Below are 16,608 nucleotides of genomic sequence, written 5' to 3'. Positions count from 1 at the left end.
CACAACATAATTACTTTATTCAACAAATATTAATTCCTAGTCATATTTTAGCTCCTCTTCTTCCTTATATATTACATACATACATTTTCTTTAGAAGTCATTACCATCAACCCATCCCCTAGAAAAACACAGAGAAAAACAAATACAAGAATACAAAAACCCTCTCGACGAAACCGAAGTATCGAAATGAGAAACAAGAATGGTAAAAGAGGTAGCGTTGAGCCCTCGGCGAGGACCGTGGCGTCGGTGGTTGCTAATGGGAGGTTTGAAGGAAGATCACCATCGAGCGACACATCATCATCACAAAACTCGTGCCTGACGAGGACGGAGGAAGTGAAGGAGGAGGTTGCATCGTCGTGGGTTGATGAAGAAGAGGCGCCGGAGATGGTGGTGATGGGATGTCGAAGTTGTATGATGTATGTTATGGTCTTACAAGAACGTCAACGTTGCCCCAAGTGCAAATGCACCGACTTGATCTTCTTTTAGAGAATTTGTTTTAAGTTATTATTCAATTTGGACTTTTGAGTTTGAGATGATGAATTTAATTTTCTTTGTAAAGTCCTCTATATAAATCATATTGTTTAAATTATAATCTCTATTTTAATATGTTAAATTGACAGACAGATCATTTCTGTTTGTGGCCGTCCCTCTTGGTTCATTTTGTTAAGTTGTCCATTTTCATGTTTTAGTACTATGGAAGCCAATGACATGAACGAGGATGGATTTTCATCGGAGTTGAATTCGATTGTTTCAAACGCTAGTTATGGCGTTTGCGTTTATATTTATTTATTTGTATACTCCAGAGAAACATAGTTTTTCAATGTAAATGAAAAACGCCAAAAAAAATAGAAAGTTTATTTTTAAAAATTACAAAATATAAATTTAAACACAAGTAAAAAAATCGACACGTCTCGAATTAGGGTCTTAAGAATCAAATTGGTAGTATGCTAATAATGGTATTGCTTTGGTTTCATCGGCATTCAATCCGATGAAATTTTCAATAATTAAGGTTAAAAGTTGTATCTTCATCAATTAAAACGTTATTTATTCAAAACAATTCACCATCAAATTCAATAAAATTTAAGAACTTTTACAAACTTCAAATATTAAATTATTTAAGAAAATATTTTTAAACCTAAATTTAGTGAAAAAGTAGCAACTAAAATTTGTTTTAATGTATTTTATGACATTTTTCTATTTATAAGTACTAAATTTTCAAAAATCTAATAAATAATTAATTTCTGTTTTTCATATATATTAAGGCACATGCGACGACATATATACGTGACAACATTTTATCCTAAAGTTTTAACATGATTTTTGAAAAAGAAATTTACATTTTACGATAATTTAGTTGCAAATCAAGCGAGTTTTAATATTTCAATAATTTTCATGTATATAGAAATTTTGCATTGCTAGTTAAAATAATAACAAATAGATGTTGTCAAAACTCGAAAATAAAAGGGGTGTTTCTGTAGTTATCATAATTTAAGGAATTATATGATAGAAAAACAAATTTGGGCGGTAAATTTGAAAAAAATAACTTTTTCCAGTCTCCCCAAAAGTACCCGATTTGCCAAATTTGACCCTCCCATTTTAGCTTTCTGTCTATTCACCAGATTCTCTCTATTCGATTCTCCCTTTACTTCTTCTCGTCTCTCTTCTCTGCTCGTCAGATCTCAAAATCAATCGGATATCGAAACCACAACTTCATCAATTATGACTCTTGGCTCAGGAGGATCTAGCGTTGTTGGTATAAAATTTCGATTCTTTCGGGTTTGTTCTCGTTTTTTGATTTTGATTCTAGGGTTTTGGAATAATCCCTCGTTTGTTTTTTTTTCTCTAGGGTTTTGGTGAATTCTTCTTTTGGTTTTATTCGTTTTGATCAATAGGTGTTGAGATTTCTCATAGGTTCTATCGATCTAGTATAAAAAATTGTAGCTTTGTCTAAATTGTTCGCATATAGCTTGATCTGAATCAATCAATTTTAACAAATCGCTGAGAATGATTTGCTGATGTCTCAATTCCTGAGATGGGTTTAAAATGCTATTCCTGAGTTTCTTATTGTTTCTAAGACCTTAGCTAGGAATGTTTTCATCTTCTCTATAGCTCATTGTTAACTTTGTTGAGTGTTATCTTATTTTAGTCTTTGTGGATAATGATTAATATGATATGTTCTGTTCTCTGCTTTGATTAAAAAAAGTGATTGCTTGTTTTCATTTACTGATATGAATTGTTTTTGTTACGCTTGTTATTGCAATATAGTTCCGAGGAATTTTCGGTTGTTGGAGGAGCTTGAACGTGGGGAGAAAGGTATTGGGGATGGAACTGTGAGCTATGGAATGGATGATGGAGATGACATCTATATGCGTTCTTGGACTGGCACCATCATCGGTCCTCACAACGTAGTTATATCTTTTTCTTTATCTGCTAACATTCTCCTTCGTCTTCATATATGTTAACAATTGTTTTGAGAAGCATAGATTAATATTATTTGCATCTCATTGCTTGGAATACAGAACATCAAAACCACATTGTTTTCTAGGCATTGATCTTATCGACATACAATCTCTTAAGCTTTATTTGAGCAGATTATGCCATTGTTGCTTTTGCTTGTAGTAACAGAGATAAATTTTATGTCACAGACTGTTCATGAAGGTAGAATCTATCAGTTGAAGCTCTTTTGTGACAAAGATTACCCGGAGAAACCTCCAACTGTCCGATTCCATTCACGTGTCAACATGGCTTGTGTCAACCACGAAACAGGAGTGGTACGTATAAACTCACCACCGCCCTTCCTTTCTCTGTTTTGTTTCTTTGGATGCTCTGTAATTTTTTTATGCGTATGTGTATAGGTGGATCCTAAGAAATTTGGGCTACTTGCAAACTGGCAAAGAGAGTACACAATGGAGGATATACTGGTACAGTTGAAGAAGGAAATGTCTACGTCGCATAACCGTAAGCTTGTTCAACCTCCGGAAGGTACTTGCTTCTAGTTACTTCTGGAATCTTCTTCTGGTTTGCTAGAAAATCATTGCCCCTTCTAATACCAAAGTATGTATCTGGGGGTCCTCCATTGTCGTTCTCAACGCTTTTTTTTTTTTAATTCATCAAAAAATGGTCTGTGTGGATGGTATGGTGATGATGATGATGTTGTCCGATTGATCATCTGAAGTTTTATCATTGTGTGCAAATATCAAAAACAGCTTCTCTTCCTCACTCCATGTGTTCAATCTTTTGAATTTAACATTTTGTGTCAGCCCTTTTTTTATATATAAATGAAATCTGCTATATTTAATTGGTTATTTGTTATGTAATACACCAAGGTTAAAACAAGAAAGTATCATAAAAAATCATGAATCTTTGTAATCCGAACTAATGGAAAAAGAAGCCATGAACAGCTTCGTAACCCTTATTTTTGTTTCTGTGATTCATCTAAAGCCAATGCTTACGGTGATTAATAGAACCTTTGAAAACTAAGTGTTACTTTTTTCTACAATTAGCACACTTCTTATTGATGATGATGCACGTCGATTTGCATGTACTTCTTGATGTTCCGCGTCGTCGTTCTTGACATAGAAACAATCATTCTTCGACATGTAGACTTCTACTTTTAGGACACTGTTTAACTTGCTTGTAAGTTGATTACGAGTGGTCTTAACCATAAACGGACTCCATGAAAGTTGATTACGAGTGGTCTTGGAAAATCAACTTATTAAATAAATGAAAAAAGTGGTTGAACGTAATTAAACCTATAACACATTTACACATTGCTCAGAAGCTCAATTAATTTATGTTTCATCAGATTTCAAGCCCAAACATTAACACTCATGGTTGGATTGATCCAGCCTGGATCTTATGGTGATAAATGTTATCTCTGTAGTTTTTTTTTCTTTTTTTCCTTTTTATTGTAAAATTTCGTTTTTAGAATGGAGAAGAAGAAAATAATTTTTCTTTCACAATATACTTATATGATATAGTTAGAGATTATAAAATGCGTTTAGTATAGATATATTTGACATTCGGTTGCATGATGACAAAATAAACAATAAATAAATGTGGTGGTGTCCTAATTAAGAACTTTGGATCCAAACAACAACTTATAAGTGGGTGAAATAATTATATACATATAGTCGAAAGCAAGTACATTTTAATTTACTATAATAGAAACATTACATATTTACATGTACATTAGCAACATATAGAAATATGCTTAAATTGATATTGGAAAATTAGATTCCACGAAATGTAGTGCTATGTGAAAACTTGCGTTTCAAACTTTGCATTATGTTTAGGATATATACGCATAATCACAAGCCAGTTTTCTTAAGTGAAGTTGTCAACTAATAAATATGGTGACACCGTGAAATTAAAAGTGGAAGATATATTGTTACATCCATATTTTAACATTTGAGTGTCGAGTAGCTTTAAAGGAACATTAAAAAGAATATAAATTGTGATAGGTACGGTTATTATTATGTTTACCAGAATTAGACGGACCGCAGACGAATGGGACAAATTGTTGTTATGGTTGATAGATAAATATGTACGACCAAACTTATAAGTAAAATTATGGATCAGCATGTAATACGGTCAATGATGTTTTCTAAACCCTTGTTTACTTTTAATCAAAGTTATACTTTTAGGTTCAACAATAAATACTAAGTTTCTCATTTTGTATTTATACTCCCCTAAGTATATTTCTCATTTTGAATCCACCCAAAAAATAAAACGATAGCAAACAACAAAGGTGGAAAAATTATGAAAGTCCCATTTTTAAACAAGAGTTTTTCATCTTCATGTTATTCAAATTCAAATTCATCATCATGGGGATGGCCTTCTTGTCACCAAAACCCTAGAACTCAATCTTTCAGAATCACCATCAGCACAATCAACCCTTATGACGCCGAAGATGAAGAGGAGGAGGAGGATAAGGAAGAGAAGGAGAAGGAAAAAAGGGAGAATGAAAAGGAAGAGGAGGAGGAGGAAAATTCGCTTCCTGGCATCATGATTCCTACATCATCATCCTCCATCTCATCCACCATCGACACCATAGAAGAGGTGCCGGAGACCGAGTCCATAGAGAATGTGATCAAAGGGATAAAATCATCAGAAAGACTCATCTTTGAACGTAAAGGAGAATCAAACTCTATTCTTGAAGAGATGAGGAACAAGGATTCATGCACTTGTCCTTGGAATCCATCCACACTTTCTCTAATTTCAAGTGGTTCATGGTGGAGGTGGTTGCGGTACACTCGCTTCGCTACATCCAATTGTATCGTGAAAACTACTGAATAGATCATTGATATATATACTCGATAATTTGTGATGAGATAATAAGTAAACATGCACTCGACGGTTGTTCTTGGTTAGAACGCGAGTTACGTCTAGAATGATTGATGCGGACCCAAGAGATCATCATCTTATGTTATGTGGTCAATTCTTGAAATCTTCTTTCTTTCTTTTCCATGCGTGTGACTCATGCTGATATAGCTACGGTTCATTTTATTAATTTAATCTATTTATTAGTTGTTCCTTTATCAAATAAAACAAAATTTTCTTTTACAGAAGCAAGACAGAAGCATCTCTTATAAGAGATTAGTTCCAGTGATTCCATCACTAATAGTAGCTAGTAGTAAAAAAATATCAAGAGCTTATACTCTATAAATAATATATATAGATTTGATGATGGTAGGTTTATATGTATTCTTAAGCCTCTCATAACATGCATGCGTTAATGTGCCCATCATGAAAAGTAAGATCGGAACTCGGAAGCTATGGTTTTGAATCTTTCATTGTAATAATTAATCCTTAATTTCTTCCATTTTATTAGATATGGATAGGTTACGTATTTTCGTGGGTGGATCATATGCAAGTATGGCGTCGACAAAGACCAAAAACAAAGGATGGTTACACACTTACACACGTACACAGTCTAGACTCTAGCGAGAGTCCTGATTTAACGAAAATAGTTATTTGCAAATAAATTTCATCGTCTAACTGCTATGTGATACAAATACAAACCAATAGATTGTACGACTTGGTCATTAATCCCATTGTCTTTCGATACACATGACTGGATCACTACTGGACACAAATCTTGATAAAAATCTTTTTTTGACGAAAACTGCAACATGATCGGTATAGCTGAAACTGTTGACTGTTTCTATCACTATCAGCATATGACTCTTCTGCTGAAATTTAGTAGTTATATGCATGTAACTGCTAAAACAGTGAATAAAAGTGAAAGTATATTAAAAAATTAACATTAGGTTTGTGGGTGACACAAGTCTGACACAGATTTGTCCATGAGGAAATACGTGAAGATAGATATGTAAGCATTTAGACTTTTGTCTCTCTCTTATTTTTGTTGTTGGATTCCTCTCTCGCATTTTATTGCAGTTGTATTTTCACTTATTTTTAATCAGATAAGTGATAATTAATTATAACAGGTTATAGTCAACTAGTTTTGATCAATTTTGGACCTAAATGGTCATTTGTTCAAATCTCTAGTTTCCCCATTTTTTTCTTTCCGTTATTCATTTTTCACACACTTCAAATCTCGAAAATAAATACCAACGTTAAACTATTTGGGTTGGGCTCAGATCAAAATTTGTAACCTAATTTTTTTTGTTGATGTAGATGAATCCTAATTTCTTTTTGATGTAGATCAATCCAAATTTCTTTTAGATATATTCGTATTCAAGCCGTACCGGCCAAGTCGATGGCCACGATGCTTTAACTTTGAAGGTCCTAGACATTAAAGCAGTATCAGATTTGGTAAAGAGATGAGAAAGAATTATTATAAGAATTCGGGAAATGTTTCAGCTGAAGCGACTACCACGGAAATTATAAAACTGTTTAGCATCGACGTCATATCTTTTGATAGTTAGTTGGTTCCTTCGACTGTTCGTTGAGTTTATTATTCTCTTTATATTAATTAGTTCGTGTTATATTTTAAAGTGTAGGATACGTACACGTACATACCTATATATTAATATATGTTTTAAATTCGTTGTTCTCATTTCAATTTACAATAATTAGATCTTCGTACTATATTTAGGTCTAAAACATTACGTTACACTAACACTGAACATTTATTAAAAGGTCTATCTTTTATATAATTTAATAAAAAGACTACCAATCAAAGGTTTGGAATTTGGATGATGGCTTAGTGGTAGTATTAGGGATAAATTATAATATTATGATCATGATAGCTATTTTCGGTAGGTATAGGTATCAAGTTTCAATTAACTACTTTGGCGATATTGTTGAATTCATTATTTTCCAAAAAAAAAAAGATATTGCTGAATTCATTTATTTTGAAGATCGTTTATGTCATGTTGTTGTATCTATCTATATTAACAGTTGCCTGTCAATCTTTAATAGGAACATTAATCAAACATTGATGTTGATTAACTTTGGCAGACACTAGTTCAGTTACGTTCCATATTCAGATATACGAAATTATTTCCATCCATTTTCTAAAGTTGATTTTTGTTTTTTCTGATATTATCAAACAAGGAAACATTTTAAATTTCATATTACAGTTTTATCAATTTCAGATAAAGTTACTTAAATTTACCATAATATGCATGTATACGATCGTGTATTTGATTTGCAAACAGTGACGAATTTGTGTACTACTAACGGAAAACTATCAAATGCATGAAAAAAATAGTTAAGTTTTGAAGTGATTTTATATACTTTAAGGACTCATCCATGTATTAACAATAAATAAATTTAATGTAATATTTTAAGATTTCAAATATATATAGATTTTGGATATTCAAATATCAAAATTGTACTTACAAAAATTGAATGATCCCCAACCAAACAACAATAAATTTGGTGCCAATAATTAAATACACTAACCAAAAAAAGTTTTAATTCAAAAATCAAAATAAATAAAATAAAGTTTCTTTTCTTTTCCCCACCCATCCTTTCGTGCAGCCTCTCCTCTCCTCTCCTTTTCAAAAGCCTTAAAATCTTCCTTCCCTCTCTCACCATTAATTCCATAAATCTCCTATAATTTTGAATCCAACCCCAAAAGAAAAGAGAAATTTACATTCTTGTCTTGTCTTATTTTTTCAGCAATCAAAAAGGAAAATGGTAAGGAAAATGAAACTCCCATTTCTAAACAAGAACACATCATCTTCATCATTTTCTTCAAATTCATCATCTTCTTCCTCTTCGTGGCCATGGCCTTCCTCTCATCAACAAAACCTTAAAACAATATCTTCCAAAGCTTCCTTCATCGTTAACAAACCTAAAGATGTCTACGAACCCGAGCCACCACCGAGAAGCTTCTCCTCCTCCCCCTCCTCCTCCTCCTACTCTTCCTTCTCCTCTACAAGCCATGCTATAGAAAATCCACCAGAGATAGAGTCTATAGAGAATGTGATTAAAGGACTAAAATCATCGAAGAGACTCATCTTTGAACGGAGAGGAACATCGAACTCTATACTCGAAGAAGCTACCAAGAGAGACGATCATGAAGAAGAAGAGGACGGTTTAATGCTCTTGTCCTTGGAGTCAAACGATCCTTACACTGATTTCAAGAACTCAATGGAAAAGATGGTTGAAGTACACGTGCTTCATCATGACTGGATAAGCCTGGAGAAACTTCTCTTTTGGTTCTTGAAAGTCAACGTCAAGGCAAGCCATAGATACATCTTCGCCGCCTTTGTCGATTTGGTCTTAAACTTAGCAGTAGGGCCTTCTAAAGATGTTGCTGGAGAACCTAATTCCGACGTCGTCGTGGAGGATTCTCTTTCATCTTCGTGGCCGGTCTCGTTGTACTCGTCCTCCGATGAGAATTCGTCGACGTCCGTACGATTCTTGCCGGAGACTTCGATAGGCGAGAAGGGTAGAGACGTTTGTTGTTTATCGTCGTTGTTTGAGTTAGAAGAAAAGATTAAAGACAATATTGATCCAAATGATTATGTATCTTCTTAATTTCTTCATTTGATAACCTATGGATACTCAATTCTTCTTTTTTTCGGAATATTATGGAAGTAACATCTATTCCACGTGTACATCTTTTGTAGCACGAGTCATGTGCAGAATATCTTTTAATTTAGTGTAAACTTTTTTCAACCTAAAATAAAAGGCTATTGATCAACAAACACTCTCCGAGAACTCTTTTATTTGATGGGCTGAATAGAAATTATAATAATGGGCTAAGGGCCTTTGGTTTTACAGTTGTTATGTGTTTAGTAGCAAGACATCAAACATTTTATCTAATATTCACCTGTTACCATCCAATGTTAACACTTTACTTTCAGTGTCAGAGTTACAATCAATAAGCTTTCATGCCCATATACCAAAAAACAACCCTTTCCCATTCCAGTAGTGCAGTGCAGTGTGCACGAATGTAACTTCTCCATTTTGCTTAGCAGCTTTGGACAGTGTACTAACCACGTCAGGAAGACGCATTCTCAAATCAAATGCATCAAAGCCTCTGTTACATCAAAGATTACAATATGTGAAGCCCTACGTTTGTGAGTGAGTGTATTCATGGTGAAATTTCTCAATGCATGTACTCGTGAACAGTCTCATATGTGAAAAGGGATGGTGATGGTTCCAAGTATTTAGCAGTAAAAGACAATTTGTGAGAATGGGATGGTGACTTAACTTTCAAAAAATTTCTAGTTTGCCAACAAAAAAATACGTTAATTGATAGCAGTGATTTGCACCCCTCGCCGCTCTTCATAAATCAATTATTGCTTACACTAAAGTGTGCAGAGCTCTCATTTAAAAGTGATTAGAGTAGATAGCCCCAAGAGAATAAGAAAGTATAACACTTTGCTAACCAGAAAAAATTAGGTATTCAAGATTTATTTTCCAGCAGCCATCTAAAGATATCACAATTATAATAGCTAAATCCTAAGACTATTTGATGAACTAACCCAAGCTTTAATCATTTGAGTGCTATATTTTCAGTATATATTACTACAAAACGTGATCCAGTGGTCTAGAAATCTAACTATCATAATCATCGGTGCATAGGAGAAGAAGCAAATCCCCAAGCATCCTCACATAATATATAGATATCAAGGTAACCATGTAGAGAGAACATAGATCAGAAGTAGAATAAGTAATTCATGAACTTCCATAAGTTTTATAGCCTTGCACCCAGAACATGTATGTCAACTGAAACTAAAACTACTCTTCTCAATGTTAGTCAGCCAAAAGTCAACACTTGTTCATTCCTTCATTAGTCAACCAAAGAAGTACAAATATTAACACAACTACTGTTTGCAACAGTCTTATAAACCGAACTAAAAAATGTTGTTTTGATACTGGAAACCAATACATCTACGCTCATGAAAGACTCACAATGAAAGATGTGCTACAAAAATAAAAAGGGAGAAAAAGAGAAGAGACAGTAACAGGTTTCTGCAACATACCGCAACAGCAGGAGCCCTTCCTATTCCAGCAGTTCAGTGCACGTATGTAACTTGTCCATTTCGCTTAATAGCTTTGTACAGTGTACAACACAGGGCAGGAAGACGTATTCTCAAATCAAATGCATCAGAGTCTCTGTTACATCAAAAGATTTTAATATGTCAAGTCCTAGGTTGTGACTTGTGAGTCTTATGCATGCTCCTGAACAATCTCATATATGTGAAACGATAAAAGGTTCCGAGTTCTCTAGCAGCTAAGACAATTAGTAAGAACGGGATCATGACTAACTTCTGCAATTACTCTCATTTGCAAACAGACAAAGAGGTAATTGACAACAGAGATTTTCCAACTTGTGGCAACAAAAAGTCATTCGCTGTTCTGAGCTCCCATTATGTCAAAGAAAAGTGGTAAGAACAAAGAGCCAAGAGAGAAAAGAAAAATGTAACACTTGACTGATAAACCAATAGGAATTTGAAGCTTTCTTGCTCTGAAGAAAATAAACTCCCTACCTCATAGGCTTCTCATCATTCCTATTTAAGCAAAAAGAAAGGTACACTGAAACAGGAACTAAAAAATCAATCACAAAAGTTCACAGCCAAATCATCAAAAATCAGAAAATAAAGCTTGCATTACCAAGGCCTTAACAGCGAATATGCTGAGTATAACCACATTTCTTAGCATATACTGAGTATCACCGCAATACAAACAAAATATGGTTTTCAACCCCAATGCAGTAAACAAGCAGAGAATATAAAAAGAACACAGCTCCAAGAGATTCAATAATTTTAACAGAATGATAAGAAAAAAACCTATAAGAATGATCCCAACAAGTAAGTCTGGACGAATAAAGTTGTAGTTCATTCCTAACTTGTGCCAGTAAGTTAAAACTGAAATGAAAAATACACACAAGAATCAATCAGTGACCGAAGTGCATAGTTAAAAGGAGAAGAAGAAAGTTGAGTAAGCCAATGAATAAGCAAAAAAGTTAAGGCAGATTGACAAAATTACTATAGATGAAAGAGGAAAATAAAAGTAGAATACAATCTAATGAACCAAATCAATTTTGCAATATCATTCTACCAACGGTAGACAAAAACAGGTACCGATAGAGTAAGTAAACCCATAGGTTGAATCATATATTGCCTATACTCTAAAGTATAGTTTCAATAATTATTTTTTCCTTAAGCCCAATAATTAACCATTTGTTGCAAGTTGCAGGCTGCTTCTTCTTTAGCAAAACAGAGGTTGTTGTCACGTTGAGATATACAGCTTTATAGCGTCCCTGATTCTATTAGCACCAAGAAGTTAGAAAATCTCCTATTAGTTTTCCTGATTAAAGATATGAAGGGTTTTTTCAAAACGGAGAGTGAGACAAGGAAACATTCAGACAAGAACGGGAGCTTGTTGCACGAGGAGCTAATCGCGTGTTCAGATGGTAAATACAATCCAATCCGAATGTTTTCGTCTGATCAAATTCTTAAAGCAACAAACAACTTCGACGCAGATCATATCATAGCAAAAGATAGATTTATATGGTACAAGGGTACTATAGAAGAACGGAGAGTACTCATCAAGAAATGGGAAGGAGATTATGTCCTTTTTTCTTCTCCTGAAAATGTTTACCGCGATATAGCGGTTTTGTCGATGATGAGCAGTCACAAGAACGTTTTGAAGCTGTTGGGTTGCTGTGTGGAGTTTTATAAACCGGTTCTGGTTTGTGAGTTAGCAGAGAAAGGACCTCTAAAACTCGAGGACATGGACGGTACTCCGTTACCTTGGAGTGCAAGGTTAAAGATCGGGAAGGATATTGCAAATGCGGTAGCTTATCTTCACACAGCTTTTCCTCGAGTCATAATCAACAGGGATGTAAGACCTCAAAACATATTCTTGGACGAAGATGGGACTGCGAAGCTCTCTTCTTTCTGTTTGAGAATATCGATCCCTGAGGGAGAATCATCTGTGTATGATGATAAAGTAGTTTATGGGGTATCCGTTGATCCGGAGTATAATGGAACAGGTTTAGTTTCCGAAAAGTTTGATGTCTATAGCTTTGGAGTTACAATGCTGTTTCTTCTAGGCGGAGAGCTTGGCCTAACCTGGTTATCTGCTATCATTGGGGAGTTTGGATTCCCATTTCCTGGTTGTGGTGAAGAATTAGCGGATCAGTTCATGTATGTCATAGATTCAAACATATGGAACGGTGAGAGTGAAGCATCTGCTGTGCAAGTGGAAACGTTTTTTGGGCTTGCTTTGAGATGTATCAGATTCTGGCCAGGACAAGACGTGCTTACAATGATCGATGTCGCCAAAGAGCTTAAGGGGATAGAAGAACTTTTCAAAGCGTCTTCATCCGAACAGGACAAAGAACAAATTGATCAAGTCAACTACTCTGTGTAAAGTTTGAAACTCTTTCCTTGTAATGAATCTTTCTCTGTTTTCAGATATCTCTTGCTTTGAATAAGTAATTTATGAATAGGTTGAATCATATGTTACCTAAAGGCAGATTCATTCATTCATCGGATTTCTCTTCTATCCGTCGAAAACTAATCATCTCAAAGTTGAAAACCTTGAATCTAAAATCTTTTACTGCCTATACTCAAAATCTTTTTGACAAGTTTTTTTTTTTGACAAGTTTCATACAAAAGCAATCAACAACACTCAAATTTTGAAGAAAAAAACGAATCTAGTCAAAAGTTCTCTTATGATTCAACAACTACCATATATCAAAAATTATCTCATGATTAAAAAAGAATCGAAAGAAGAACCCATATCTAGATAATTTCTGAAAAGCAACAACATACCTGGGAAGGTTCTGAAAACGAAGCTGCTCTTCTTCAGTTTTCCTAATTCGAGGATAAACATTGTAGAGAAAAATATAATGTGAAAAACTGTGGAAATATTGTGAGTTATATGGAGGGTAATATTGTCTTTTTATGTTAAATGAATAATAAACAGAGAGAAAAAATGAAAAAATCATGTATATATAAAAGTAAAGTTTCACTACCTTCCTATTGGTCCACTTGGCATCTCAATTTACTATTGTTTCATTTTGAATTTTTGATTATTTTTTTTGTTTTTTAAATTCAAAAATAAATATTAAAAATTTATCTAATCAAATCATAGATATAATTACATAAATATGTTTGTGTCACAGATTTAATTTAATTTATGGGTTTAACTGCTCTAGTAATATCAAGTGATTTAATTTTAAGAAAGTAACTCTTTTGAGTAGAGAGCTCTATACTTCTCACAAAATTTCAAATAGATATTTACTTTCACCTCACTTTTTTTTTTATAGATTTACCTCTAATTTTTTATTATACATTATTGAATTTATAGTCAATATTTAATTATTTTTATTAGTATTTATTTCATACTTCAGTTACAGATTTTATGCATATATATTAATTGAGTGTAAATATTAAAATTGAGTGTTATTAATATAAGTAAATATTAATTTTAGTTAAACATTCACATTATATTTTTCAACTTAGAAAAAAAATGCTAAGTAGACTAATTGGTAATGGAGAATTTGGTCTTCTAAGAATATGATTTTAATACAATAACATATACTAACAATAATTAAGACACAATGATGGTAAATGTTTGATTCTAATTATTTTTTTTGTTAAGAGTATGTGATTTTTCATGAACAAACAAAATTGAATGTTTTAAACTCATAATAATCAAACGTATGTGAGAATGAGTCTATTTATTGAAAACAGTGAATAAATTGTTGATATTTCTAATGATTTTTTCTGTTAAGTGCACAAGAGATACTCAAGAAAAACTTATGTCAATAGTAGCAAAGCGAAAAGATTTAAACAAGTCAAAAGATACCATATTTCTTGAAATTGATTATATTTGCTTTTTTAAAAATATAAAATTGTAAGAAAATATAATATTTTTGAATTTATATTTTTATATTTTTGTTAAAATCGAATGTTAATAAATCATGCATTATACCAAATCAAAGAGAAAATACATAACTTTATACCGATATTTCTTATAAATTAAATTTGTTTAAAAACAAAATTATGCAACCAGTGACTTCAAACACCTAGTCTATATTAATAGAAAGGTCTTTGTTTTCAGTGGGAAGTTAGTTCGCGCTTTATCATCGTCTTCTCTATCATCCCATTCAACAACAATGACGAACCCAAACTTAATCATTGAAGTGAACCTGATGCTTTACGAGATGTTTCTCCTTGAGACTAAGGTATGGATCTGTTACTAGTGCAATTTTTTTATTTCGATTTTGCTTACATTATAGTATAACTCCTTTATTTTGGATTTTCTTTCAATTGTTTTGTTTTCGTTCGATTTAGGTTTGGACATAAAAACCGTACCCGAATACCCGAACTGGAACCGAACCGAAAAAATTGGTTCGGGGCGGGTACGTGTATATCGATTTTACACTGATGGGTCTTATATTAGTGTACATGTGGGTATCAGTTCGTGTTCGGGTATTACCCGATACCCGAAAGGGTAAACCGAAAACCCGAACCAAATCTCAATATTCTTAATCCCTTATACACAGTCGATTTTAGGTTCTTTAGGCTTTTAAATCGACAAAGATCAAAACTAATTCTTATGTATATTTGCCTAGATTTCGAATAACGTTTACTTAGAACGATGGAATGTGAAACCTTGAAGCTTAACACGAACTTGCGTTTGATTCTGTTCAAATTTGGGCATTTTCGAGTTGACGACTTAAACCTTTGGAGACTTGTGGATCTGGAGTACTAAGAATGATGAAATGTGAAACCTCGATTCTAAATAAGTATTTATGTGCGATTGATTCTGTAATCAGTTGGAATTCGTGGTGTTTGATGCTCTTGCCTTTTGAATTTGGTTTACGTAGAACGATTGAATGAGAAATGCGAACTTTTGTGCGATTGATTTTGTAATCTATTCGAATTTGTTGTGTTTGATTCTCTTTCCTTGTGGTTTGGATTACTCAGTGACAGAGCTAGAAAATATTTTTACAGGAGTGATAATTTAAATAAAATATTAGTAAATTTCTTAAAATAAAATACCCGCAAAATAACTGTTACATAATATATTAGAGACTAACATGTTGATTTAAATTTTATTAATAATAAACCAACTAAATAAAAATAGTATTCGAAATTTACATGTTGTTTTAAAACTTTTTAAAAGGAAACCAAGCTAAAAAAAGTTATATATTGCAAAAATTTAAAGCATTTAGTTGTTATCGTATAAAAAGTTGAAATGCAAAAGAGAAAAAAAGAAATAGAATCAATAACAAAAATAAAACCAGCTACATACAAGTAAAGAAAACAACTATTTCTTGAAAAATGGGCTAAAGTATGTAATAAGTGGAATCGAACACAGAGGACAGGGGGTCAATAGTAGACAAATAAGCCAACTGATCTATTACTCAACAACGTAAAAGCTATACAAATCTTTGAGGAGGTTCAGGTTGCACTGCCTTGTGGATTTTGAGTACTTAGACCGATTGAATGAGAAATACGAACTTGTGTTCGATTGATTCTATAACCTTGTTCGAGTTTGTGCGATTGAGCTTCTTGCCTTGTGGATATGGATGAATCTTGTGTGTGTGAGCTTATTGCCTTGTGGGTTTATGAATCTTTGCATGTTTGAGCCTATTTTCTTGTTGGTTTAGGATGAATTTGACAATTTGTGTATTTGAGCCACTTGCCTTGTGGATTTGCAGGAATTTATCTTCTTTATTCACATTCATTAGATTTGTATGTAATCACAATTAGGAAGGAGATATGAATATGAAACATTAAGATATAGACTAAGCGAAGTACGCATGGCTCAAATACGTTATCGTTCTGTTTGCATATGATTCTTGTAACTAGTCCTCTCTGATTTTTCAGATGAATGCGTGCATCTGGGTACAAGAGAGACTTGCAGCTGGTGATAGGCTCTCTGTCCTAGCTTTCTTGAGGCGCCTTACTGAAACTGTTACTGATGTCGAGAAAAAAGAAATGGTATATATAGTCTCTTTCATTTCTGAGAGCTGTATAACTATCATTTATCATTCCCGGTATAGTGTCCACTTCTGCTCTGACTTTCTTACATTTTCCGTGACTACTACACAATATAAAAGGTTGCAGTGTTTTCTGTCTTTGATACACACTACTTGTTTTCCCATCTCTCTCATATACACATAGACACAGTACATATGGATCTTCTTCCTACCCC

The 16,608-nt window shown here is 33.3% G+C and overlaps 6 protein-coding genes and 1 long non-coding RNA gene across 14 annotated transcripts; 5 read left to right on the top strand and 2 right to left on the bottom strand.

The window, feature by feature from the left end:
- Nucleotides 1-23: 23 nt before the first annotated feature.
- Nucleotides 24-640, top strand: AT3G52561 (uncharacterized protein). The gene has a single exon (NM_001125352.2). It carries the CDS (start codon nucleotides 187-189, stop codon nucleotides 484-486), a length of 300 nt encoding a protein of 99 aa, NP_001118824.1. The 5' UTR covers nucleotides 24-186; the 3' UTR covers nucleotides 487-640.
- An 886-nt stretch (nucleotides 641-1,526) lies between these two features.
- UEV1D-4 (ubiquitin E2 variant 1D-4) lies at nucleotides 1,527-3,305 on the top strand. Of its 4 annotated transcripts, none has more exons than NM_115116.4 (4): nucleotides 1,527-1,753; nucleotides 2,266-2,405; nucleotides 2,646-2,771; nucleotides 2,856-3,305. In NM_115116.4, the coding sequence occupies exons 1-4, from the start codon at nucleotides 1,720-1,722 to the stop codon at nucleotides 2,994-2,996; spliced, it is 441 nt and encodes a 146-aa protein (NP_566968.1). In that variant the 5' UTR covers nucleotides 1,527-1,719; the 3' UTR covers nucleotides 2,997-3,305. The 4 variants fall into 4 exon arrangements, with proteins under 4 accessions (NP_566968.1, NP_001190073.1, NP_850684.1 ...); NM_001203144.1 differs by having other exon boundaries at nucleotides 1,579-1,753; nucleotides 2,592-2,771; nucleotides 2,856-3,297; NM_180353.2 differs by having other exon boundaries at nucleotides 1,590-1,753; nucleotides 2,266-2,408; nucleotides 2,856-3,290.
- Nucleotides 3,306-4,686: 1,381 nt separating this feature from the next.
- On the top strand, nucleotides 4,687-5,575 carry AT3G52550 (transcription repressor OFP15-like protein). The gene has a single exon (NM_115115.3). The coding sequence runs from the start codon at nucleotides 4,762-4,764 to the stop codon at nucleotides 5,296-5,298; it is 537 nt and encodes a 178-aa protein (NP_190823.1). The 5' UTR covers nucleotides 4,687-4,761; the 3' UTR covers nucleotides 5,299-5,575.
- Nucleotides 5,576-7,780: 2,205 nt separating this feature from the next.
- On the top strand, nucleotides 7,781-9,128 carry OFP18 (ovate family protein 18). The gene has a single exon (NM_115114.4): nucleotides 7,824-9,128. The coding sequence runs from the start codon at nucleotides 8,110-8,112 to the stop codon at nucleotides 8,956-8,958; it is 849 nt and encodes a 282-aa protein (NP_566967.1). The 5' UTR covers nucleotides 7,824-8,109; the 3' UTR covers nucleotides 8,959-9,128.
- Nucleotides 9,123-10,545, bottom strand: AT3G52535. 3 transcript variants are annotated; one of them, NR_141680.1, is made up of 2 exons: nucleotides 10,413-10,457; nucleotides 9,123-10,155 (listed from the first exon to the last, which is right to left on the bottom strand). It is a non-coding gene; the product is annotated as an other RNA (long non-coding RNA). The 3 variants fall into 3 exon arrangements; NR_141681.1 differs by having other exon boundaries at nucleotides 9,230-9,463; nucleotides 10,413-10,436; NR_141679.1 differs by having other exon boundaries at nucleotides 9,144-10,545.
- Nucleotides 10,446-13,336, bottom strand: AT3G52526 (phosphoglucan phosphatase; the record flags this gene model as incomplete). Of its 3 annotated transcripts, NM_001339579.1 has the most annotated exons (4): nucleotides 13,212-13,303; nucleotides 11,220-11,297; nucleotides 10,920-10,965; nucleotides 10,446-10,545 (listed from the first exon to the last, which is right to left on the bottom strand). In NM_001339579.1, the coding sequence occupies exons 1-4, from the start codon at nucleotides 13,270-13,272 to the stop codon at nucleotides 10,446-10,448; spliced, it is 285 nt and encodes a 94-aa protein (NP_001327386.1). In that variant the 5' UTR covers nucleotides 13,273-13,303. The 3 variants fall into 3 exon arrangements, with proteins under 3 accessions (NP_001327386.1, NP_001327384.1, NP_001327385.1); NM_001339577.1 differs by lacking the exon at nucleotides 10,920-10,965 and having other exon boundaries at nucleotides 10,523-10,545; nucleotides 13,212-13,336; NM_001339578.1 differs by lacking the exons at nucleotides 10,446-10,545; nucleotides 10,920-10,965 and having other exon boundaries at nucleotides 11,014-11,297; nucleotides 13,212-13,322.
- AT3G52530 (Protein kinase superfamily protein) lies at nucleotides 11,544-13,107 on the top strand. The gene has a single exon (NM_115113.2). It carries the CDS (start codon nucleotides 11,752-11,754, stop codon nucleotides 12,805-12,807), a length of 1,056 nt encoding a protein of 351 aa, NP_190821.1. The 5' UTR covers nucleotides 11,544-11,751; the 3' UTR covers nucleotides 12,808-13,107.
- Nucleotides 13,337-16,608: the final 3,272 nt, after the last annotated feature.

This window comes from Arabidopsis thaliana, chromosome 3 (genome assembly GCF_000001735.4).
Source record: "Arabidopsis thaliana chromosome 3, partial sequence".
NCBI classification, from domain to species: Eukaryota; Viridiplantae; Streptophyta; class Magnoliopsida; order Brassicales; family Brassicaceae; genus Arabidopsis; species Arabidopsis thaliana.
The sequence above is the reverse complement of the archived record's forward strand: the minus strand, read 5'-3'. Positions and strand labels throughout refer to the sequence as shown.